Source organism: Mauremys mutica, chromosome 1 (assembly GCF_020497125.1).
Source record: "Mauremys mutica isolate MM-2020 ecotype Southern chromosome 1, ASM2049712v1, whole genome shotgun sequence".
NCBI lineage: Eukaryota > Metazoa > Chordata > Testudines > Geoemydidae > Mauremys > Mauremys mutica.
In genome coordinates this window covers 366,320,331-366,345,897 of record NC_059072.1, presented here as the reverse complement: position 1 = coordinate 366,345,897, position 25,567 = coordinate 366,320,331, and the positions used below count along the sequence as shown (strand labels likewise).

At 46.5% G+C, this 25,567-nt stretch overlaps 2 protein-coding genes across 2 annotated transcripts; both read left to right on the top strand.

Annotated features, from left to right (window-relative positions):
- Positions 1-387: 387 nt before the first annotated feature.
- LOC123367695 (olfactory receptor 52R1-like) lies at positions 388-22,679 on the top strand. Its single transcript, XM_045012112.1, has 2 exons — positions 388-496; positions 21,614-22,679. Coding segments are annotated over exons 1-2 (1,068 nt in total). The 5' UTR covers positions 388-494.
- On the top strand, positions 9,508-10,521 carry LOC123367711 (olfactory receptor 51E2-like). Its single transcript, XM_045012113.1, has one exon. It carries the CDS (start codon positions 9,508-9,510, stop codon positions 10,453-10,455), a length of 948 nt encoding a protein of 315 aa, XP_044868048.1. The 3' UTR covers positions 10,456-10,521.
- Positions 22,680-25,567: the final 2,888 nt, after the last annotated feature.

The following is a 25,567-nucleotide window of genomic DNA, read 5'->3' as shown; positions in this document are numbered from 1 at the left end:
GGGGGGAAAGCAGAGAACAGATTAACTTGGTGCTTTAGCTAGCTCCGTGTGAAGATAAGACACTGGCCCAGGACCAAGGTCATGGGCTCAACGAGAAATCTACAGATGAGAAATCTACAGCTGCCCAGTCGTGAGAAGAGGAGAACTAAGTGGAGCAGAGCTGCAAAGATAGCAGCGAAAACAAAGCGAATGAGGCAGCGACGGTGAAGGCCAACAGATGGGAAAACAAATTCTCTGAGGCCAGTGTGTTTTGGGCAGCCAAGAAGGCCACAGCAAGCCGATTGGGACTGGTATAAAGAGCACCAGGCACAGAGGGCCCTGGATGACGACACCCCCAAAGAAACCCAGGATTTAAAAAACCCTCCTGAGAGCTGAAGCAATTTGGAGAGCACAGCAGATTCTCGGACAGCCTGGGCCTAGGACAGCACTCCCGTCCACCTTACCCCTTCTTCTTCTGATGTTACACCCAGACCTGGCCAGCTTGGGTCGTGTGCATGTGAGTATGAAAATGGGTTAGGGCCTGGGGGCATTAACGCTTTCTTTCTTCCCCTGCGTGACGCGGGAGCACTCCCAGCACTCTCTGCTGTTATTTTATTATTTTATCAATAAATCTTTAATATTTAGACCCTTGATGTGCCTCATCATCTCCTCCCCTAAAGATCCTATGACCACAGCCTGATCAACTGTGGTCCTGGGTGGATTGGTAACGAAAATCTGTCACAGTGGACAGCAGAGTTCCACTTTACCCCATTCCTCTAATCCCTGGCCCAAATCTCCTCTCAAAACAGAAGAGCACGGAAGGTGCTATCACTGTAATTCCACTGATCACCTGAGGAATAAAGGCCCTGTGCTGGGGGGAAACAGGCAGCAGATAGCACATGTGAATGCTGCAACCCTGAGCACAGAAGCCCCTCAGGCACTTGTCATGTATCATAAACACATCCAGATTGCAGCTTAGCAAGGGAGTAACGCAGTGCTAGGGAGCACAGGAATTGTGTCCCGGAGGGGAGCTCACAGAAGGGTGATGGAATCATATAAACCACCAAGGAAGAGGGGAGAGTTCCTTTAACACTGAAGCAGGAGGCAACAGCCCCTTAGGAAGGAAGGGGACGGGAGAGGGAGGTTGAGCACTTCCTAGTGAGACAACTGTCCAGACTGTTAGCTGTGAGCCCTTCATGGCTGAGCAGTGGACAGGTGCACAATAGAGAGTATAGGGGGTTTTATCTAGGGGGGCCCACAGAAGGAAAGTGGGGGAGGAAGAGTAGGAGAACAGGAATGTCTCCTCACTGATCACATGGGGGAGGGTGCCCAGGACAGAATGTCCGGTTCAGCACCTGCGCACCCAAGCACCCAATCTCTGCATCAGCCTTTGAGAGGGGACTGTATCACTGACCTCCTGGAGTGGATCAGTCACACAACTGAGCTCTCAGCAATAGAGAGAGGGATGACGGAGGGGACCCCAATCCAGGTCCTGATTTTGCAGGACTTTGTTCCTGGAGTGCTTGTGAAAGCCAACGCTCTCTCTCTGTAGACCCTACTGAAGAGATAGTTGTTTGTGAGAATGCTAATGGCCCACCAGACAGAGGGGAGGAGTTAATTCCCTGCACTGGCAAGACACAGAAAGCAGGTATGAAAGGGCTGCTGAGAAAAGACACACCCCTGAGCCCAGACAGCACAGCTCACAACCCTCTAGGAAATGGGGGGAGAAGGTCCCAGTGCTTGCAGTGGGGATCGCAGGGAAAGCCCAATGGGAGGAGGCTCACCACCTCATGGCAGTGATGAATACCTGTGCTGACTTATCACTAGCTGGAAAAACATAATGGTTAACAATGCTGCACAGATACAAAGAGAGGTTTTCTAGTGACCCAGAGAAGGCACTTGCTGGCTTTTGAGATCACTAGGCTGATCTACAAAGCATTAAAAGGTAACCAGAAGTTTAGAAGTACGCTGTGGATAACACTACGCTGTTTGCAATACTTGGAGTTGGATGTTCCAAACCTACAGAGGGCTTTGGGCACTCTGCCTCCGCATTAGTCAGTGACTACCACTCCTGCAGTAAACTAAGGGGCAAGGTGTGACTCTCTGTGCCCCAAAGCAACGTCCTGGAACCCCCATACTTACCAGTGATATGATTATGAGGTGTTTTATATAAAGTATGTCATGTAAGCTATGATGTGCTGAATGTGATTACCCTAGTTGTATGTATGTATCTTTTTTTTTAACCTAAAGTTATGAATATTGCCTATGTACCATTATTTCAAATGTGTTTGCTCCTGGGCAATGCCCACAATGTAGTTTACCTCCAGTCTAGCCAGCCCATTGTGGATGAAGCCTTCAAGGTTCTGGCCCATTAAGAAACACAGGAGGCTTTAGAAGAAGCTTATCACCCCCTGATCGACTTTTCTCTGAACGTCGTATCCAGGATATGGGTCATAGCCCCTGCTATGACTCATCGATACATGCAAGGGCATGTGACCAGCTCATGTGACACTGAACTCCAGTTTGTGGGAAGCGTCGTCATCACTTGGCCTCACTCCCCGCACAACTCCACACCTGGAAACACCTTAGGAACAAGCACTGAACTGGGGATGTTGTCCCAAGCTGAAGGGATTTCTAGTCTGTTTATGGAAGATTTCTGGACTCTTTGTATCATCCGGGAGGGACACTTCTTGATTCAAAGCCTGTCTAGTGTACAGAAATTAGATTGTGATATTTTTTCTTAGTAACCAATTTTAATCTGTTCGCTATAACATAAAATGACTTAAAATCTATCTTTCTGTACTTAGTACATTTGTTTTATAGATTTTTTGTTACCTAAAACAGTGTGTTGTTTGAAATGCAAAAGTGAAATCTGCTCAGGAACAGCGGCTGGTGCATTGTCCTCTCCACATTGAGGGAGGGCTGGACTGAGTAATAAACTTACACTGGCCAGGGTTCTGACAAGGGCAAGACGATACAACTCTGGGGTCATAGCCTGGGGAGCTAGGGGGAACTGGCAGGAGCCTCTCTATTGTTGGTTCATGAGTGGCTAGTGAAAGCATTCATGTAACTGCAGCTGGGTGTGTCCCTGTCTGTGTATGGCTGTGTAAGTGCAAGACCTGGAGAGGATTGCAGCTTGGCACAGCCTTATAGTGTGAGAGGGGCCCAGATTGTTATGCCAAAAGGCTTGGCAGTACTTCAGTTCCAGTTTGCATCCTGAGGAGTCTTTCACACCCACCCAACAAACAGGCCCTGATAAAGCAAGAGTCCATTTCCCTCTTGTAATGCACTCAGTGTGACATTCCCCTCCGGTGTTATCCAGACCACTGATCTGCTAGGTCACTCCAATCCTTGGTTCTGGAACCCAGCCTTACCCTGCTGTGCTGTGAGAACCCCCACTCCCGGGCTGTTCACACACAGCCTCTGCCATGTAAGCTGCTGCTTGGATTGTGCGACCGAATGACACTAGCCAATATCTCCGGTCCGAGACATAGCCCTTCTTGCAGTGTCCAGTTATGCCCGCTGGATACTGCAAGTTTCTATGAGTTTGTCAATTTAACAATGAAATGTATATGTACCAGCTTTGTTATCCCAAGGGGCGTCTCTCCCACATTTCAAACCAAACACGCTGCTTCAGGTAGAATAAACAAACCATATTTTAAACTATGAAAGATAGATTTTAAGTGATTATACGTCAAAGCATAACAAGTCGGATTTAGTGAAATTAAAATAAAAGATAAGCGCGCAGTCTAAGCTCTCAACCCTATTAGACTGGGCAACATCGAGATGAAGCAGTTTTTCTCACCCTACTGGATATTGCAGGCCTTAATATACAGGTTTGTTCCTTAAACCTGGGCCAATCTCCCCTGTTGGAGTCTTGTCTTCTCAGTGTCTTGGTTGCTTGCAGCATAGGTGGGACTGGAGAAGGGGCCTGTATGTGTCCACTCTGCCTGTTTTATACCCTCAGTCCATGTGCTGGGAGAACACAAGTCCAGGCATGTCTGGAGGCACTGCTGAGTCTCCAGGCAAGATTCCTTGCTGGAGAATGGCTGGTGATGGGTTGGTTGACACCCTGTCCAGGCATTGGTTAATTTGTTTGCTGTTGCTGCTGGGGAGCTAATATCTGGCTGAATCCCGAACTTACAGCATGTTCTAGTGACCATCGCACAACACAATTCTCATAACTTCATATGCATTAATGATACACATATATGGATAGAGAAATGACTTTCATCAGATCATAACCTTTCCCCTGATACGTTACAAGACGTGCTTTATACATAAGATCACTATTATATGAAAATGAGGAATATGGGGGTTGCGGTATGCTCCCTCCCACACTCAGTTACTGACATAGAGAGAGTGCTTATGGTGGTTATGCCAAGGAAGTCCAGTCTTCTGGGTTCTTTCGGTCATTCTCTGTGTGACTTTGCTCAAGTCACCTCTCCCTGTGCCTCAGTTTACCTATCTGTATTATGGGGCTATGTTCGTGGTGACTTTCCTTTGCTAGGTGTGTTGAAGACCCTTTAATGAAAATTGCTACACTCTATGATCATAGTTACTGGTGAGAATTACTGATCTCTGATCCTTAGCGACAACCGCGTGTGCCTATAGACATTATTTGTGCCTCCTGCGCATTTACAGGGTATCAGACCCTATGCCGATCTAGGCATTATCCCTAGTTGTCTTATTAATCAACTGTAATTTTCAAATATACACAAATACACAGAGCAATTAAAGTCTGTTTGACTCATCTCCCTTTGGGAAGGTCCTAATTACTTTTTACTCCTAAATCTGGACCAATAGCACAGAAGTGCAGACAGGGAAAGAAAGACACTTGCTAGAGTGTCTCCGTTGTCCAGCCTGTTTACATCCAGATGCCACATCTCCCCTAGAGGCTGAGCGAACCCCACTGGGATTGCACAGAGCTACATTATAAACAGTGCACACCCCTGTCAGCTCTCAGTGTGGGATGTTGCTGCAGATGCTGGAGTGAGAGAGGTGTGGGACACGGCTACCTGAGGGGGTTTCCCAGGGAAGACACGTCCATCTCAGAATCCACAGGTATCCATGTCTTGCTGTTCGACAAACCCAGTGCAATATGGGCGTGATGGGATAGAGAACAGGTCTGGGGTCCTTTCCACTCTGCTAAGACATTAAACATCCCAGGGCCCTTGCCAGAGGAGATGAGTTTGCTCCAGTATCATGGGCCAAAATGTGCCTCTTTGCTGTGCCTCACCTCCCTGGCTGATGGCCTCTAGCCCCAGCGTGGCTGTGTTTCATTGGCACAGTGCATACGTCATGGTGAAAGGTGTTCGTAGATGTTCAAGTCAAGGCCAAATTCAGAGGCCTTGACCAGTAGATTGCTCAGGCCCCACTGGGGGAAAAATCCCCTTGGAGTGAGAAATGAGTAAAAATTAATCTTCCGACTCTTCACCTCCTCCTCTTGCAATGTAGGTTTCTGGCTGCTAATGGGGGGTGGGACGGGGAGGAGGAGGAGCTGTTTTCTGGTGTTTATCTGCTGTAAAGCACGGACTCCTCCCTGGAACAGTTATATGAATTTTTCAACCTGGACAAGACATATCTTCTCCTAGCTTCATTTGATAAATCGGCCCAACCATTCTGCCTGAAACTTTCAAAACACAATTAATCCGGATGTAGACACCCAGCGTGAGAAATTTCAGTCCAAATGGTAAATGTTTGGCAAACCTATAAGCAACTGAAAATGTGCTCTCCAAATTGAAGGTGTCCGATAGTCTTAACTAACGGTGGTGCCAGCAATACCTGTAATGCTCAATCCATTTCTGCATCCCATTCAGATAAGCTCTTTGCTCCAACAATGTCTGTGGCAAGGAGATCCACAGGCCAAACGTGTATTATGTATCAATGGAATTGAATGTTCCCTTGTTCAAGTGTTGTGAGGGACAGTACATAGAAATGCCTGATCTACTTTCTTTATCTATAGATTCATAGGATTTAAGGCCAGAAGGGACCATCTGATCATCCAATCTGAATTCCTGTATGACACAGGCCACTAAATTTCACTGTTTACCCCTGTATTGAGCTCAATAACTTGTGTTTGACTAAACCTGGTCTACACTCGGATTTTGCATCATGAAATCAGAGAGCCACAGGGTGCGAAGGGACCGCAAGGGTCATCTACTCTAACCTGCTGCCAAGATGCCAGATTTGTTCTGTCTAAATCATCGCAGAGAGATGGCTATCCAGCCTCCTTTGGAAAACCTCCTGTGAAGGAGTTTCCACAAGATCCCGAGGCGTCTGTTCCATTGTCCTCCTGTTCTTACAGTTAGGAAGTTTTTTTCCTGAGATTTCATCTAAATCTGCTATGCTGAAGTTTCAACCCATCGCCTCTTGTCCTGCCCTCAGTGGCAAGAGAGAACAACTTTTCTCCATCTTTTTTATGGCAGCCTTTCAATATCTGAAAACCACTGTCATGTGGCCCCTTAATCGCCTCTTTTCCAAACTAAGCATACCCAGTTCCTTCAGCCTTTGCTCATATGGCTCGTATTCCATCCTTTCAATCATCCTTGTCTCTCACCTCTGAATCCTTTCCAATTTCCCTAAATCCTTCTTATACATTGGAGACCCAAACTGCACACAGTACTCCAACTGAGGCCTAAACAGCACTGAGTAGAGTGGTCCTATCACCTCCCATGACTTGCATGCTGTGCATCTGGTAATGCAATGGAAAATTGCATTTGCTTTTATTTCAAGAGCAAAAAAATTGACATCCTTGAGAGATGCAGCTATATCAACCTAACAGTGGTGTCGACAGCATGAGGTCTACCAAAGAATACTTTATCAACCTAGCTACCACCTGTCAGGGGGGTGGGTTACCTACACTGACGGGGAACCCCTGCGATCGCGGTAAGTAGTGTCTACAGTGAAGCGCTACGGCAGTACCACTGTAGTGTTTTAAGTGTAGACAAGCCCACAAGCAGATTTTCCAGAAACACATCCAGTCTGGATCTCCAGCAATCGGGAGTTGGAGAATCCACCACTTCCCTTCGCAATTTATTCCAAAGTTTATTTACCCTCAGAGCTAAACATTGAGCCCTTATTTCCAACTGGAATTTGTCTGGCTTCAGCCTCCAGCCATTGGGCCTTGCTCTGCCTTTCTCCACTAGATTACAGAGCCCTTTACTGCTCAAGGTTTTCTCCCCATGTAAGTCTCTGCTTGATCGTCTTTTGCATAAGATAAATAGATGAAGCTTCTTAGGTCTCTCTCCCTATCTGGCATTTTCTTCAGCCTCAAATCATTTTAGTGGCTCTTTTTTGGACCCTCTCGAATTTTTCAACATCCTTTTTATAATGTGGACCTCAGAACTGGATGCCATGTGCAAAGGTAAAATCCTTCCCCTGCTCCAACTCACCACTCCCCTGTTTATGTATCCAAGCCCTAGTCTGTGGGTCTGGCCTGAATTCCCTGTTCTGAAAGAAAAATTTTTCATTTGACTGTATTAAAATATTTTTTGTTTGTTACGTCCCAGATCATCAAACACTCTAGATCTATCGGTATGCCTGCCCTGGCCTCCTCACTGTAACCACTCTGACAATCTTGTGTGGTCTGCAAATTTTATGGGCAGCGATTTTCTATTTGCTTCCACATCCTTCATGAAAATATTGAATAGCATCCGACCTAGAACTGATCCCTGCACAACCCCACTAGAAACAGCCCTATTCACTGGCAATGACTCATTGACAATGGCTTTCTGAGATCTATCAGTTAGACATATTTTTGTGCATTTGACATGTGCTCTAGTGATATTGTAGATTCTTCATATTTTTATCTGAATTTTTTCCCCTACTGATGCAAATGCCTCAGAGAAATCAAAGTCTATTTCATCTGCGCAGTTTCCTTGATCAAGCAAACATGTCCTCTCATTAAAGGATGAAATTGGGCTTATTCGACAAGACTTGTTTTCCATACACCCTGTTGTTGCATGGCATTTATTATTCCTGGCATTTTTTTTAACTAATCCCATAGCAGCTTTTCTATTCTTTCCTAACTTCATCAAATCTTTTTTTAAAACTTTCCTTTTTAAAAATAGGTTATATTTAACACAGAACTCTCCTGTATTTGCCTCTTCTTCTTCTTCTTCTTCTTTTGGGTAGGGAGGGGGCTTTCTGCTGCCTGATTGTGTACTTCTTGTTTTGATTTAGGTGGATGGTTGATCGGTCAGTTGGTAACTCTGGTGTTTGTAACTCTAAGGTTCTACTGTAGATGCTGTTTAATATCCTCCTTGACGGCTAATGGACTGGAATGTATTTAATCATCTGTTGTGGTGATTCTATCAAATGCAGAACAAAAAGATTTCTTGAACACATCTACCTTCTATGAATATTAAAAAGTTTCCTTTCTACCTCTAGGAATTAGCCTAAATCGTTTCTAGCATTGCTTTCTATTTCTTTCTATTTCTATTTCTAGGCCTATACCTTTTCTAATATTTCTATTTTCTTAATATACTTAACAACCTCCCTTTTGTGATCCTCCTGGTGCGCATGCCTCAGCTCCTTTACATTTTCTGTGCACTGCAGTGTGTCCTGATCACAGCTCTTTTCCCACAAGCTACATTAAATCTGCCCATACGTATTGACATTCCTATGGCTGAAGCACGGCTGGGACTGCACGGCCTCCTCTCCTCAAATACTGAGCAGATTCAGCAGCTCCGCAGTGGCTGAAGCAGGAGAGCATTTGCTGTGTGGAGCTGCTATGGCCACCTGGGAAGATGTGATGTGAGCTCTGCACACTGAGCAAGCAGGAAGGGGAGTTTCAAAATTCCCAGTCCTTTGAAGGGGGAGGGACTAAAGTGTTTACCTCAATGCAGAGCAGAGGAGATGAAATTTTTGACCAGAGCGGTCAGGTTAGGTAATGTGGGACACCTTCCAGAGGCCAATTATTTGATTATTTTGCATTTGACTGTATTAAAATATTTTTTGTTTGTTACGGCCCAGATCATCAAACACTCTAGATCTATCGGTATTTTATTATTTTATAATTTCACTGAAACTGTGGACTTCCGTCATCAAAAGTGGCTCTGTAGTGTATACACGTCCTCTGTTTCTTTGCCAAAAGCTCCTTTTTGGCAGAAACCTTGGCAGTGTAGACAAGGCCTAAGGAACAATGATGAATAATGAGTAACCACACTTGCATTTACTGCTGGAGCCTATAAAAGGTTCCCCCACGATGATGTGTTGGAATTATTGAGGCAGGGATGGCCATAATATATGGAATTGGTATTACTAAGGTCATGTGTTCATAATTCATTAATCTGAATAATTAAAATATCATTTTTCAGTGTGTGAAATGCGACCAATCTGCTTCACCCATGAGAACAGCCTCCAGGAGTGCATGTAGTGTCTCATATTTTAACATTGTCTCTCCATACAGCCACTTGTACTGCAACCATCACCCTAGACCCTGGGTACATACAGGAAGTCACGAGAACATACGGTACGAGCAGGAGACACTGTTCTGCCTCAGAGTTGGACACCTTCTCCCTCTCCATGTCAGATTCCAACACAACCGACTTCACCAACCCCTCCATCTTCATCCTGCTGGGCATTCCTGGCCTGGAGGTGGCACATGTCTGGATCTCCATCCCCTTCTGCACCATGTACGCCATAGCCATCTTGGGGAACTGCATCATCCTGTTCATTGTGAAGACAGAGCCGTGCCTCCATGGGCCCATGTACTATTTCCTCTGCAAGCTGGCCATCACCGACCTGGTCCTGTCCACGTCCATCCTGCCCAAAATGCTGAGCATCTTCTGGTTCAATTCCAGGGAGATTGATTTTAGTGCCTGCCTCACCCAGATGTACTTCATTCACTGCATCTTAGCGATGGAGTCTGGGATCCTCGTAGCCATGGCTTTGGATCGCTATGTGGCCATCTGCCATCCCCTGAGATATTCCACCATCCTGACAAACCCCGTTGTGGCCAAGATTGGCCTGGCCGTGGTGCTGCGTGGCGGCACGGTTGTACTGCCCTTTCCCATCCTGGCTAGCCAGTGGCCATATTGCACAACCAACATCATCCCCCAGCCTTACTGCATGCATATGACCGTGGTGAAGCTGGCCTGCGCCGACACCCGCATCAGTAGTTACTACGGCGTCTTTGTGCAATTCTGTGTGAATGGTCTGGATATTTTTTTTATCGCCCTGTCCTATATCCAGATACTCAGGGCCATCTTCAGCCTCCCCACAAAGGATGCCCAAGTCAAGACTTTTGGGACCTGCATCTCCCACCTCTTTGTTATTTTAGCCTTTTACATCCCTGGTCTCTTCTTCTCCCTCATGTACCGGATTAGCCAGAATGTGCCTGGGCATTTCTATGCTCTCATTGGCAATGTATATCTCTTGCTTCCCCCTGTGCTAAACCCCATCATCTACGGAGTTAGGACCAAACAGATCCAGGACAGGCTGCTCCGGCTTTTTATACATAAAGGGGCCTAAAGTTTTCTCAAGGTGCTCTTACTCTGAGACTGAGCTCCATGCAGAGTTCGCTGGTGACATGGTGCTGAGCCCTCTTCCCTGAATCACTGACTGGAAAGTCAAAGTGACATTGATTATATTCAATCCTTTCCTGGCCTTACTGTGCTGTGTCAGAGGGAGAGAGAGGCATATATCTGTGTACAACTCACTACCTTACAGGATTGCAATGTTTGTAATTGCTGGTAACTGGACTCCTGGGGCCACCTGCCCTCCCCCGCCATTCCCCAAGGTCCTGTCCCCTGCCCTGCCTCTTTCCACAAGGCCCGTCCCCCGGTCCCAGATAACACCAGGGGAATGTCACAATTACCCAGTCCACACCTCCTTTGATGTAGAGAGGACACATGGCTACCTTTTAACCTGAGCTGAGATTTACCAAGCCCTTGAACCAAAACACATGTTTTAGGTAAAATATAAATAAAATGTGTTAACTACAGAAGATGAGTTTGAAATGATTATAAGCAGCAGCATAAAGATCAGAGTTAGTTATGAAAGAAACAAAAATAAAAACAAAATACAATATAAAAAATAAAGTGCTGATCAAAGGGGAGAGGCTGGCTGAACGGCAACAAGCCAGCCTGGTGACATTCGGTTGCACAATCCAAGCAGCAGCTTGCATGGCAGAGGCTGTGCAGGACCAGCCCATAGTGGGGGTCTCACAGCAGAGCAGGGTCAGGCTGGCTCCCAGAGTCGAGGAGTGGAGTGACCTAGAAGATCACTGGTCCAGAAAACACCAGAGGGGAACGTCCCAGGGGCACCCCGGGCCAGATGTCCTAGACTCTCTCTGAAGAGTCCCCCATAGAAGACTGCCCAGCTTTCAGTGATCAGACCTCTGACACACCTGTTGCCCCTCCACCTGGTCTTTGTCTCACTTTCCAGACAAAGTGTTAGTTGGTCGTATCCCCATCCTGGGTCTCAGATGATGAATGGCAATGGCCATTACATATGTGCAGGCAGCTGGAGCCTTCTCACTTGCCCTCGAGGGTCTCAGCAAAAGTCACACACCCTTATTCTCACTGTTAGGATATAGATATTCAGGCCTGTCTGCAAAGGCCTAGACTTTAAGAATGTAGGTGTATTCTTATCACTTTGCTAGTTATAGAGGTATAAAAGAAAGAATCAAAATCACTGTCTGTGGAATGGCCTTCTCTGACTGTGACAGGCTAAGGCCGTCAGCTAAGATGTAGTTAGGCAGCCATAAGCTGGGAAGTGTCTGGTCACATCCTCACATCCCAAACCCGTCACACTGAAATAAGGTGCTATTGGGCTGTTAGGAATACCGTCCTGCCCTGATATTCCATCACCTCCAGAGAAAGGGAAGAGCCTAGAAGATGTAAAAGGAAACTGAGTTTGATAGCAGCCTGTCTGGCAAGAACTCACTGATCAATAGACACAGCTGGGGAACCCTTCTGTCTGTACAGATGTAGTTGTGAAATCCTCACTTCTGTATTGTTTTGTATGTTTATTTGCATGGTCTCTGTCTGGTTCTGTGATTGTTTCTGTCGCTATATAACTAATTTTGTTGGGTGTAAACCAGTGAAGCTGGTGAAATATAATTGGTTAAATAACCATGTTACAATGTGTTAGGATTGGTTAGTTACATTTCAGTAAAATGATTGGTTAAGGAACAGCTAAGCTAAACTCAGGCTTTATTATATAGTCTGCAGTCAATCAGGAAGTTGCGGGGGGGAATTAAAATCATGTCTTGCTAAAGGGGAAAATAAGGGAACAGGGGATGGGAACAGTAACAGGGCCACAGGCAAGGCTCTGTGGTGTCAGAGCTGGGAAGGGGGACACTAAGGAAGGAAACTGGAATCATGCTTGCTGGAAGTTCACCCCAATAAACATCGAATTGTTTGCGCCTTTGGACTTCGGGTATTGTCGCTCTCTGTTCATGCGAGAAGGACCAGGGAAGTGAGAGGGTGAAGGAATAAGCCCCCTAACACTCACCAACAAACATTCCTTAAATACATAGGGAAACTGAGGTACACCCAGTATTCAAGCAACATAATAAGAATCACATAGGTTCACATGCAAGATAACAAGGGAAAACTCCCACTTTGCCACAAACTCCATGCTCAAATAATAACAAGATAGCAATAGGGATACACTACCGACCATGCGACCAGGATCGTGATAATGACTGTGACATGTTCAGGGAGGCTAGAGAGGCTATAAAAATAAAAAACTGAATAATAATGGGGGATTTCAACAATCCCTATATTGACTGGGTACATGTCACCTCAGGACTTGATGCAGAGAGAAAGTTTCTTGACAACTTCAATAACTGCTTCTTGGAGCAGCTAGTCCTGCAACCCACAAGAGGAGACACGATTCTTGATTTAGTCCCAAGTGGAGCACAGGACCTGGTCCACGAGCTGAATAGAGCTGGGCCGCTTGGTAATAGTGCCCATAATATAATTAAAGTTAACATCTCTGTGGCAGGGAAAATACCACAGCAGCCCAACACAATAGCATTTACCTTCAAAAGGGGATTACATAAAGATGAGGAAGTTAGTTAAACAAAACTTAAACGTTCCAATGTCAAAAGTGAAATCCCTGCAAGCTGCATGGAAACTTCTTAAGGACATCATATGAGAGGCTCAACTTAAATGTATACCCCAAATTTAAAAAAACCAACAACATAGTACAAGAACCAAAAAAGTGCCAATGTAACTAAACTACCAAGTGAAAGAAGCAGTGAGAGGCAAAAAGGCATCTTTTAAACAGTGGAAGTTAAATCCTACTGAGGAAAATAGAAAAGAGCATAAACTCTGGCAAGTGAAGTGCAAAAATATCATGTGGAAAGCCAAGAAAGAATATGAAGAAAACCTAGCCAAAGATTCCAAAAGTAATAGCAAAAAAAAGTAAGTACATCAGAAACAGGAAGCCTGCTAAACAACCATTGAGGCCACTGGATGATTGAGATGCTAAAGGAGTACTCAAGGACAATAAGGCCATTGCAGAGAAACTAAATTTATTCTTTGCATAAATCTTCATGGCTGAGGATGTGAGGGAGATTCTCAAACTTGAGTCATTCATTTTAGGTGAGAAATCTGAGGATCTGTCCCAGATTGAGGTGTCATTAGAGGAAGCATTGGAACAAATTGATAAATTAAACAGTAGTATTTCACTAGGACCAGACGGTATTCACCTAATAATTCTGAACAAACTCAAATGTGGAATTGCAGAATTATTATCTGTGATATGTAACCTATCATTTAAATCATCATTTGTACCAAGTGACTGGAGGATAGCTAATGTGACGCCAATTTTTGAAAAGGGCTCCAGAGGTGATCCTGGAAATTACCAGCCAGAAATCCTGACTTCAGTAGAGGGCAAACTGGTTTAAACCATAGTAAAGAACAACATTGTCAGAGATAGATTAACTGTTGGGGAAGAGTTAATATGGTCTTTGCAAAGGGAAATCATGCCTCATCGATCTACTATAAATCTCTGAGGGGGTCAACAAGCATAGGTGTTGGAAAGGGTCCAGCGCCCTCCTCCTTCTCAGTTCCCAGACACAGTCTGCTGGAAAAATAACAGTCCGGGGTCCAATCTGCAGGCAATTCGATGGGTTTATTGGGGCTAAACAAGCAAGCGTATTCTGCAGTGCTTCACAGCAGTCGGGCTCATCTCTATACGCCGATAGAATTGTCCTCTTCCCCTCCCCTTTCTACTATTCCATATGCCGATAGAACCCTCTTCTCCTGACCCCTATTTCCACATGTGGCTGGAGCGTCCTCTTCTGCCCCCCCTCTTCTCGGCAAATAGAATTATACTTTTACTGCCCTTCACTTGGTACCACCCCTTCCAATATATGGCCGTGTGCCATTCGGGCGGGGTCTTGAGTCTAAGGGCGATGAGGCCACCTCTTTTGTACCTGATGGGAGAGATAAGGAGCGGGGATACTTTTGGCCAGGATCGCTTTCTTGGAGACTTTGTATCTTCTCCGCAGACCTTCCAGCTACTCGATTAGCCCCTTATCTTCTCTTGTTACTAAAGGCAAGGCTACCAGCTGGGCTGGGAGAGAAGAGGAGTGTGACCTTGTGCTTTCATTTACATTCTCTAGATTGCCTATTCAGCCTGTTTAAACTAAAAGTAAAGCCAGAAACAAGTGTATTATTGTTAATCTTTACCCGATTTACTTCACATTCTCCTAACAAAATGGAGAAGGGTTCTCCCTGGATACAGTGTCCTTAGGTTTTCAGAAAGCCTTTGACAAGGTCTCTCACAAAAAGTTCTTAAGAAAAGTAAGTAAGATCGACTTTTCCTGTAGTGTAGAAAAGGCCCTGGTGATACTGTCTAGCGCTAGTTAGTTAATCTTAATGTTATGTGGTACTAGGTCAATCAACTTGCAATGGTCTAAATCTATCACATCTCCCCAGTTGCCTTTGTCACCAAAATTTGTTGTCACCTAAAAAAATGCATGAATTGTGTTTCTACCCTGGAATTCTTTATTGACTAAATCCCCTATCCACATTTTCATAATTATATCCAGAACTGATAACAAGCTAACTGGCATTTAATACCCATGTCACATTTTTTGAATACTGGCATAATACAGGATATCGCTGTTTTCTAGTTTTCGGACTCTTTGGGTGCGAGATGTCTGGGGCTGCTGATTTAAGAAATATTGACCCTTAGTTGTGCTCTTCACCATTCCCTATAGTTACCACTGGACTGGAAAGAAATTCATGTGATCTGAGTCCATCATATGGCTCTTTCCAAATAGAACACAGAAAGATTGATTTTTGCCCTGTGTGTGTCACTATTAACAGTGTTACCATTTCCATCTAGTAAAGGCCTGTTCTATTAGGATTTCCTTTGTTTCTAATATACTAACAAAATCTTATTATTTTCCTCAGCCCTTCTAGTCATGGATTTGTCTCTAGTATCTTTTGCTTCCCTTATCCATTTTCTATATTTTATAACTTCTCATTTCTATCCATTGCTATTCACTTCTCGTGCTTTAGAGGCACTGATGGACGGTATTCTCCTATCAATGACAGGGGGCAGACATCCATGCTCATCCTCTTTGACCTCTGTGTATTATTTGACACTATTGAAAATGAAATACTGCTCTCTAACCTCAGAGACAGCAGCAGTCCAGAGGCATGCACTAAAATGGTCTGAATCCTTCTTAGAGGGATTCACCCAATTAGCGGTGATGGGAAACTGCACCTCCAGGACTAGACCCCTCCCATGCGGAATCCCACAAGGATCAGTTCTCTCTCTGGGGCTTTTCAGCATCTCCATGTAGCCTCTGTGGGAACTGGTCACACAACATGGACTCAAATGCCAGCAGTATGCAGGTGACACTGATCTCCTCCTGTCCTTCCCATACAACCAAACCAGTTTCACCAGGATGGCCCAGTTCTTGGACAGAACAGCCGGCTGAAGCTGAAGCCAAGGAAGGCAGAGGTGATGTGGTGGGAAGAGTAAAGCATTTTGAAGGGTTCACAGCCACGCTGAAGCCTCCTTTGGCTGAAGGTTCACACCCACACCTGGGCAATTCAGTCCGTTGTCTAGGAGGGCTCTTGGATTCCTTGCTGACGCTGAGCTCTCTCATTGAAGTCTCTGTGCATTGTGCTTTCTCCTATCTCTGGTTTACGAGGAGGCTCCATCCCATCCTGGTGGATGATGACCTGGCCTCTGTTCTATAGGTGTCCATCACTTCCCATATGGACTGTTGCCATGTGTAAGGGGACTGTTGTTCCTTACTAAACCTTAGTGGGGTTTGGTTGGCCATTTCCCAGTACTAAAAGACAGGGCCGATGGAAAATTAGGACCCAAAGACTGACAGTCCCCAGGGGTAATCAGGAGAGGCCAATCCTCCAGGTCAGCCGGACTGACAGGGCAGGCAAGCTAATGAGGGAATCAAGAGGCCAGGGGTCCCATCCACAGGGTGAGCTGGGGCTGCCTGAGCCAGAGCGGTGCTGGGAGCGGAGCTGCAGCAACCAGAACCAGAGAGGCCAGAGAAGCAGCCCAGGGAGCTACCCTGGAGGCAAAGCAGGAGCAGCGGTGCTGAGGCAGAGTGGAGCTGAAGTTGGAGCAGTCCAGAGCTGGGTGCAGTGGGCAGCTGGGTAGAACGAGAGGAAACTCAGGGCCAGGGGCGGCTCTATGTATTTTGCCGCCCCAAGCACGGCAGTCCGGCGGCTTTCGGTGGCATGCCTGCAGGAGGTCCGCTGGTAACACAGATTCAGTGGCGTCCCTGCGGGAGGTCCACCCAGTCCTGCGCCTTTGGCGTACCCGCCGCCAAATTGCCGCAGAAACCGCGGGACTGGCGGACCTCCTGCAGGCATGCCGCCAAATGGTGCACTGGTGCCTGGAGCCGTCCCTGCTCAGGTCAGAGGACCCAGCACAGGGAGACGCCCCCAGCCAGAGGCCTTGCAGGGCAGACTTGGAGGTGGATCATAACCATGATCGGAGGACCGGTGCTGGGAAAAAGGTCCTACCACCTAGAGCCTGACGGCGTGTGGCCACTGCCAGACCATGTCTGACCTGTGACATCCCTGCAGCACAGCCGGGCCTCGACAGGAGGCCTAGGATGGTCTCTGAATTGCCCTGACATTCCAGAGATGGGAGTTTGGTGTTCCCCACGCCGCAGAGCGGGGCAACATGTTTTCATTTACCTTTTCCCATTTTTTCCTTATTTTTTTAAATTGATTGCTGTTTAATGAACTCTATTTGCTTGAAATCTTTGCAATGATCAGTGGATCAGAGAAGTGTCCAGAATGTAGAGAGCACCCAGAGTGGGGACATCCTAGCCCCTCTCCAAGGTGACCACGACAAGATTGGGGGTTGAGCCCCCCAGGAATCCTGCGCCCAGCCGTGTTGGGGTTACGAGGACTCTGCCACACTGGAGAGTGGAAGGGGAGTCCTTGAGGGCAGGCAGCCTCTGGGAAATGGGAGTGGGAGTGAGGACTCAGATCCTTTCACTAGCTCTTTCCACCAGGGTAATGTATAAGCCAGAAAAATTCCCCACAGGAGCAGGACCGTTCCCCTGTTTACATCTGTTAAGGATTCTTGAAAGGACTCGCTTTACTTTTCTCTTCTAAGGTGAAACTTTTACCCTTCAAATGTTTTGCTATTTTGCGGTACACAAGGCTCTTCACTTTTCTGCAAAACCGTGTAATAAAGTGTAATAAACTGTCTGCCTGCCTGAGGCTATGTCTGCACTACCAGCTGTGCTGCTGCAAGGTCTCCCATGTAGCCGCTCTATGCCGATGGGAGAGAGTTCTCCTGACGGCATAATTAAACCCACCCAATGACTGTCTCCTGCTGTGCTATCCAAACTGGTGCCTTTGTCGGTCATGGGGGTGTTTTCTACACCCCTGACCAACAAAAGTGCTAGTGTAGAGAAAGCCTGAGTTGCAGGCTAGTAAAGACTTCCACCATCCCAAGTCCTCAAAACTTTGCTTAAATCTCTTCCTGGAGTCTGCTGGAGCTACCTGAGAGGCGGAGACCTCTGTCCTCAGGTAAGGCCTCTGGCTGCCGTCTATCCACAGGCACATCCTGTTAGTGTTGCTGTTACTGTGTCTCTTCCCCCAAAGTGATCTCAGTGACTGTGATCCATTGGCAGGTTTCTGAGTGGAACCAGTAGTGGAGTCCCAGGAGAGGGAGCTCACGAACTCCAGATAGTTCTGAGAACCTCAGTATGGTGAAGACTCAGGCTCCCTCTTCCAGCCTTTCCTCTGCATCCCACTCAATGAACAGTCCCTCACAGAGCTGGAGTCCATTTCCCTCTTGGCGTGACAGAGAAACTGTTGTTACAGCAGGGAAGTGAGGACACCCCGGCTCTGTCTGTCATCCTGCCACTTAATCTCTGTAACACCTTGGCCAAATAATGTCTCCCCGTGCCTCAGTTTACCTATCTGTTTAATGGGGATATAGTCATAGTGACTCTCCTTTGATAGGTGTTTTGAACATTGTTCAGTGAACAGTGCTGCACATTATTATCATAGTTACTGGTGAGAATTACTGATCTCTGATCTCTTAGTAACAGCACCGTGTGACTGCAGAATGTGCCTGTGTCTCCCCTCGGGAATCTGTCTCCAGATCTGTCTCTCTATTATCTACCCATCCCGCCTGGGACTTACAGTGTATCAGACCCTATGGAGTTTTAAGCATTATCCCTAGTTTCCATACTAATAAACTATATTTTTTAAATATACACAAATGCACAGAGCAGCCAATTCTTCTCTGACTCAGCACAGAGCCCCAGAGTTCTCATTTCCCTTGGGAAGGTCCCTTAATTACTGTTTACTGCTCAAGCTGGATAAAGAGCACAGAAGCACAGACAGGCTTGTCTCCAGCCTGTTTACATTCAGATGCTCGCTTATCTGCTAGAGGCTGAGTGAACCCCCGTGGGATTGCACGGAGCTATATTAGAAATGGTGCACACCCCTGTGTTGGCTATCGGTGTGGGATGTTGCTGCAGATTCAGGGCTGAGAGAGGTTTGGGACACGGCTACATGAGGGAGATTCCCAGGGAAGACACTTCCTTTTAAGGATTCACAGGTACCCACTTTTGCTGAGGAGCTCACCTACTCGAAAAAACAAATACAGCATTGGCATGATGAGACAGAGAATAGGTCTGCCAATTTATAAGCAACTGAAAATGAGATCTCCTAAGAGAAAAGTGTCAGATAGCCTTAACCAATGGTGGTGCCACCAGCACCATCTACAATGGCCAATCCATTAGTGAATCCCATTCAGCTAAACGCTTTGCTCCAGTAACGTCTGTGGTAAGAAGTTCCACAGGCCAAATATGAATTATATAAACAATTTTCTTTTTTCAGTGTTATATGTTCAGACTTTCAATGGAATTCAATGTCTGCTTGTACGTGCTTTGTAAGACAGAATAAATATAAATGCCTGATCTACTTTCTTTGTGGATAGGTTCATAGTGTATAAGGTTAACAGGGACATTTAGATCATCCAGTCTGAATTCCTGTATAACAAAAGCCACTAAATTTTACCCAGTTATCGCTCTATTGAGCCCAATGACTTGTGTTTGACTAAGGCCTGGTCTAAACTGGGGTTTAATATCATACAATCATAGAGCCACAGGGTGAGAAGGAACCACAAGGGTCATCTGCCAAGATGCAGGAATTGTTGTGTCTAAACCGTCCAGGACAGATGACTGTCCAGTCTCCTTTAGAAAACCTGCAGTAAAGGATCCTCCATGATTTCCCGAGGCATCTGTTCCTTTGTCCTCCTGTTCCTTCATTTAGGCATTTTATCCTGAAAAATCTGCTATGCTGTAGTTTAAACACACTGCCTCTTGTCCTGCCCTCAGTGGCAAGAGTGAACAACTTTTCTTGATTTTTTTTTATGGAAGCCATTCAAGTATCCGAATATGGCTGCCATGTCCTCCTCAGTCTCCTCTTTTCCAAACGAAACATGCCCAGTTCCTTCAGCCTTTGCTCATATGGCTTGAATTCTCTCCCTTTCATCATTTTTGTCAATTGTCTCTGGTCATTTCTAGTTTCTCTACATCCTTCGTATACATTGGTGACCAAATTAGACACAGTTCTCCAGCTGAGGCCGAACCAGCACCCAGTGCAGCGGCACTATCACCTCCTTTGACTTGCATGCTATGCCTCTGCCAATACATCCAAAAATTACATTTGCTTTTTTTTTGCAACAGCAAAAAAATTCACACCTTTGAGAGATGTAGCTATATCAACCTAACCCCTATATAGTTGCATGGCGGTCAACGGAAGAATTTTTCTATCCACCTAGCTATCACTTCTTGGGGAGGCAATTACCTATGCCAATGCGAGAACCCCTGCCGTGGGTGTAAGTAGTGTCTACACCGAAGTGCTAAGGCAACGCCACTGTAGCATTTTAAGTGTAGACAAGTCCTCAAGCAGATCTTCCAGAAAAAACATCCAGTCTGGATCTACAGACATGCGGAGCTGGAGAATCCATCACTTCCCTTTGCAGTTTATTCCAAATGTTAATAACTGTCAGTGCTAAAAATTTGGCCCTTACTTCTAGCTGGTATTTGGCTTCATCTTCCAGCTATGGGACCTTGGTATGGTTTCTCTACTAGATTACAGAGCCAATTTATCTATCTATCTATCTATATGTCTTGCTTTTTTTCCCCTAAATGCTGCCTTCACTTTGCCACTGGACAGAGTTTTTAGCCAAAGTTGTCTACATTCTTGAATTGTGGCTTCTGAGGTATCTAATAAACTCTTCGTAAAGAACACCCAATTCTCATTCACATTGTTCTCTCAACATTTCTCCTCCTAATCAGTTTTGCTGATAATTTGCTTCATCTTAGGAGAATTAGCCCTTTTGAAAAACAAATTGTCCATCAATATTACTGGTTGGGAACTGTTCTCTATTTGACCATTTGAATGTAATCAGTCCCATTCTTTATTTTCCTCTCATCTGTCATAAGACTCCTTCTTTGTTTCTTCCTAAACTAAACAGTCCCAGACTTTTCAGTCCGCAGATGGCAGCCTCCCCAATTCTCATAGCCTGTCTCAGAAATCCCCTTTCTATTGGCTATATCCTTTATAGAGACTGGGTGACCAAAGGTGAGCACATGTCCAGAGCAGGGTATTCTCCATCCCATTCCTTAGGCATCTGATCATTGTTTTTTGTTTTGGCCACTACTGCAAATGAGCAGGTGTTTCCGTGGAGCTGCTATCAATGACACCAAGGTATTTCCCCTGAGGTGTGTTCTAGCTGGGATGTTTCCCTCTGGTACATGTTGGGCCACGCTTTGTTTTTTGTTGTTGTTTTTTATTTCCAGTCTTAGATTTTGAGCAACCAAATGAATGGGGAACTCCCTACAGCCTGGACTCTCTAGCCTGGGTTTCATTGCATTAAGGAACAATTCTGGAAAACCAGTATCCACACTTGTGTTTCCTGCTGCTGCCTATTAAGGTTTCCCACATGACGATGTATAGGAATTATTGAGGCAGGGATCACCATAAAATATGGATTTGAGATTAGTAGGATCATGTGTTCACAATTCATTTACTTGAATAATGAAAATGTCATTTTTCTGTGTGTGAAGAGCAACCAATCTGCTTCACCCATTAGAAAAGCCTCCAGTAGTGCATTTAGTGTCTCAAATTAACATTGTCTCTCCATTCAGGTATTTGTACTGCGACCATCACCCTAGAGCCTGGGCACATACAGGAAGTCAGAGGAACGTATGGTACATGCAGGAGACACCGTTCTACCTCAGAGTTGGACACCTTCTCCCCTACTCCATGTCAGGTTCCAACACAACCGACTTCACCAACCCCTCCACCTTCAACCTGTTGGGTATTCCTGGCCTGGAGGCGGCCTATGTCTGGATCTCCATCCCCTTCTGCACCATGTACATCATAGCCATCTTGGGGAACTTCACCATCCTGTTCATCGTGAAGACGGAACCGAGCCTCCATGGGCCCATGTACTATTTCCTCTGCATGCTGGCCATCACCGACCTGCTCCTGTATACCTCCATCCTGCCCAAAATGCTGAGCATCTTCTGGTTCAATTCCAGGGAGATCGATTTCAGAGCCTGCTTCACCCAGATGTACTTCATTCACTGCTTCTTAGAGATGGAGTCTGGGATCCTCATGGCCATGGCTTTGGATCGCTACGTGGCCATCTGCCATCCCCTGAGATATTCCACCATCCTGACAAACTCCTTTGTGGCCAAGCTAGGCCTGGCTGTGCTGCTGCGTGGCAGCCTGGTTGTACTGCCCTATCCCTTCCTGGCGAGTCAATGGCCATATTGCAGAACCAATGTCATCCCCCAGCTATCCTGCATGCATATGGCCGTGGTGAATCTGGCCTGTGCTGACACCCGCATCAGTAGTTACTACGGCCTCTTTGTGCTATTCTGTGTGAAGGGTCTGGATGTGTTTTTTATCGCCGTGTCCTATACCCAGATCCTCAGGGCCATCTTCAGCCTCCCCACAAAGAACGCCCGGCTCAAGACTTTTGGGACCTGCATCTCCCACCTTTTTGTCATTTTAGCCTTTTACATCCCAGGGCTCTTCATCTCCCTCATGTACCGGTTTGGCCGGAATGTACCTGGGCATATCCACATTCTCATTGCCAACATGTACCACTTGATACCCCCCCTGCTAAACCCCGTCATCTACGGGGTGAGGACCAAACAGATCCGGGGCAGGCTGCTCCGGCTCTTTATTCATAAAGGGGCCTAAAGATCTCTCCTGGTTCTCTGAGTCTCAGACCGAGCACGGTGCACAGCTGGCTGGTGACATGGTGCTGGGCCCTCTTCCCTGAACCAGTGACTGGACTGTCAAAGTGATATTAAATCCTTTCCTGCCCTTACTGTGCTGTGTCAGCCTGACAAACTGAGGAATCGGTCTGTGTATAACTCACTAACTTACAGGATTGCCACCTTCCTAATTGCTGATAACTAGACCTGTCATCAATATCGAGAGAAAGATAGCACAGCATCCCTCCTTGGCAGCTGTACGGAATCGCCTTACCTGTAAGGGGTTAAGTGTTTCAAATAACCTAGCTGGCATCTGACCAAAAGGACCAATGAGGAAAGAAGATACTGTCCAATCCGGGGAGGGGAGGGGGTCGTGCTCTCTCTTTGTTGTTCCCTCTCCAGACGGAGGGAGAGATCAAGCAGGTACAACATTTCCTGAAAATATACAATTTCTGTGATTTTAGATCTATTATTCCAGGTATATTTTCAGGAAATGTTGTACCTGCTTGGTCTCTCCCTCCGTTAGGAGAGGGAACAGCAAGCTAGCTACTAAGGAGGGATTCTATGCGACCCTTCTCTCTATATTTATGGCAAGACCCCTGAGGCCATGTGCCCTTCCTTGCCTACTCCACAAGGCCCCTCCCCGTGTCCCAAGTATTCCCACAAGGCCCCGCTCCCTTCTCCACCTCTTCCCCCACGGCCCCGCCTCTGTCCTGCCCCGTTCCCCAGAGTCACAGCCCTGTTGCTCTCTTCTTTCCTCCCCAACCCCATCAACTTTGTCGATCATCTCGACCTCCCTCCTTGCCCAGGTGAACTCCCTCTGCTTGGGGGCTGGGACAGGAACTGCTGCAGGCCGACAAGGAGCCTGCAGTGAGGGCAGCAAGGACGCAGCGCTGGGGCCGACAGGCGGATGAGAAGCGGAGAGGGAAGCCAGGAATCCATATAAGAGAAGCTGGGGGTTGGGACCAGGGTTGTGTTGCAGGCGGGTGAGATTGTGCATCCTACAGCTCGTGGGCCCTAAAGCTCAGCTACGGAGTCCGGAGGGCAGAGACCCTTGTGTGGCTTATTTCTTTAGGTTTCAGTTCCCTTTTGTTCCTCCCAGCTGGGGGCCTGTAGCTGGCAGGGTCCCTGCACTGGGTGTGGGCTGGGAGCCCTTTGCTCTGAGCCAGGCCTCAGGGGCAGGGCCAGGGATCAGGTTTGAAGCTAGGAGGACAACAGCTGGGAGAGGCGGAAGGATGGTCCCCTGCATTAGCTAAGGGTTAAGCAGAAAATGAGGAAACCGCTGGTGAACAGAGATGTTATTAGGGAGCAAAGGCACAGACAAGCTCTGCTTCTGTGCTTGACAGATAAATGGCAGCACCTCTCTACGCTTGATAGATTTAGGGCTCCCCTCTCCCTTCCCTTCTCCTTGTTAAGGGTTTGATAAGGTTGCAGCTGCCTAAGGAATGTGGGGATGTAAAGGGTTATCTCCCCTGCCCCTCATTTCCCAGCTACACAGGCATGTTGGGGTCATGGCCCCTTCCTCCTTTCCCTGCAATCTGCTCATCCAGGGAGTTCATGATTGCAAGTATAGCACAAAATGTATCTTCAATGTAAACATTATCTGTAGAATATGCTAATGCTGTGACCAGTAATCAGGGGCAGGGATAATTATATTCAGTATAGGGTTATTAATATTCACTGTATGGGCGTTCAGATTACTCCATACGGGTTTGTGGGGTGTGGTAGTAAATATAGAAATTTACATACTAACTTAGATAAAAAGTTTGTGCTGTAACTAATCCAGTGCTTACTCGACAATTGAGTCGAGGGGAACAGGTATTGCAATAAAGAAGCCCGTATTCCAATCTGCCTCTGGGTCAAGCTGTTCTTCCAACATTGGGCAGAGGCTGGGGTGGCTTCAGTGCCCCACAGGGAGGGAGATAAACGGCACAGCTACCATTAGCCGGCAATTTACACACATAACCAGCACTTATTGGAACTACAGGGCACCGATTGTCAAGTGGCTGAAGTTTCACAGTGAAGCTGAGTCTAACATAAGCTCTGCATGATGTTTTTGATCACTACATCTAGAAGCTCTTTAGCATCACGTATTATCTGGGATTGGGTGGTCCATCGCAACGTGGGGGAGGTGGTTCCCCCTAATGACACAGCTAAAAGATACGTGCTCACTGCATCCCCAGACTGTCAGCACATATGGATTGCAGAAGGCAACACCTGGCAGCTGTGGCCTATGGAGCCCCCTCAAACTATGTGTAAAGAAAAGGCAGTGCCAGGCCGCTTTTTTAAGATGGGTCATCACATCTGTTGGGAAGGGGCAGCATCGGGATATGCCCCCACTGCAGCACATCTGTTTACCAATACCTCAGCGTGTGTTTGGAGAGCCACCGACCCCAGGGTGCCTCTCAATTTTACTGTTAAGATCGCGAACACAAATGTTTTCAGTGCATTGGCCTGTCGTTATGCAACAGACTGTTAATATCTCTAACTATGTTGTTTTTAATTTTTCATGGGTTACACCCAATGTTTTCCTGCCCTTGATGCACACCTGGGAACAACTGACTGTATTCCAGCCAGATGCCTCCTCCTTTACACTGTTTAATCTGGAGAAAGCTGCCTCACAAAAAAATGTTGATTTGGGGTCAAGAGGGGGACTGTCACAGCCCAATGGCCCCCTCCCTCAGGCAGTCCCCTGGGAAGGCAGATCAGCACTGTATATTGCTAATGCTGTCGCAAGCATTGCAAAGCATCTTGGGGAGGGCTAAAGGGGTGTGAGTGGGGAATGGAAGACTCCTTTGCAGGAGTACGAGAGGCCAAGGGGGGGGGGAAGCAGAGAACAGGTTAACTTGGTGCTTTAGCTAGCTCCGTGTG

What these genes read in the sequence shown, in the direction of transcription:
- LOC123367711 (XM_045012113.1), top strand. Translation starts at nt 9,508, where the DNA reads ATGTCAGATTCCAACACAACCGACTTCACCAACCCCTCCATCTTCATC.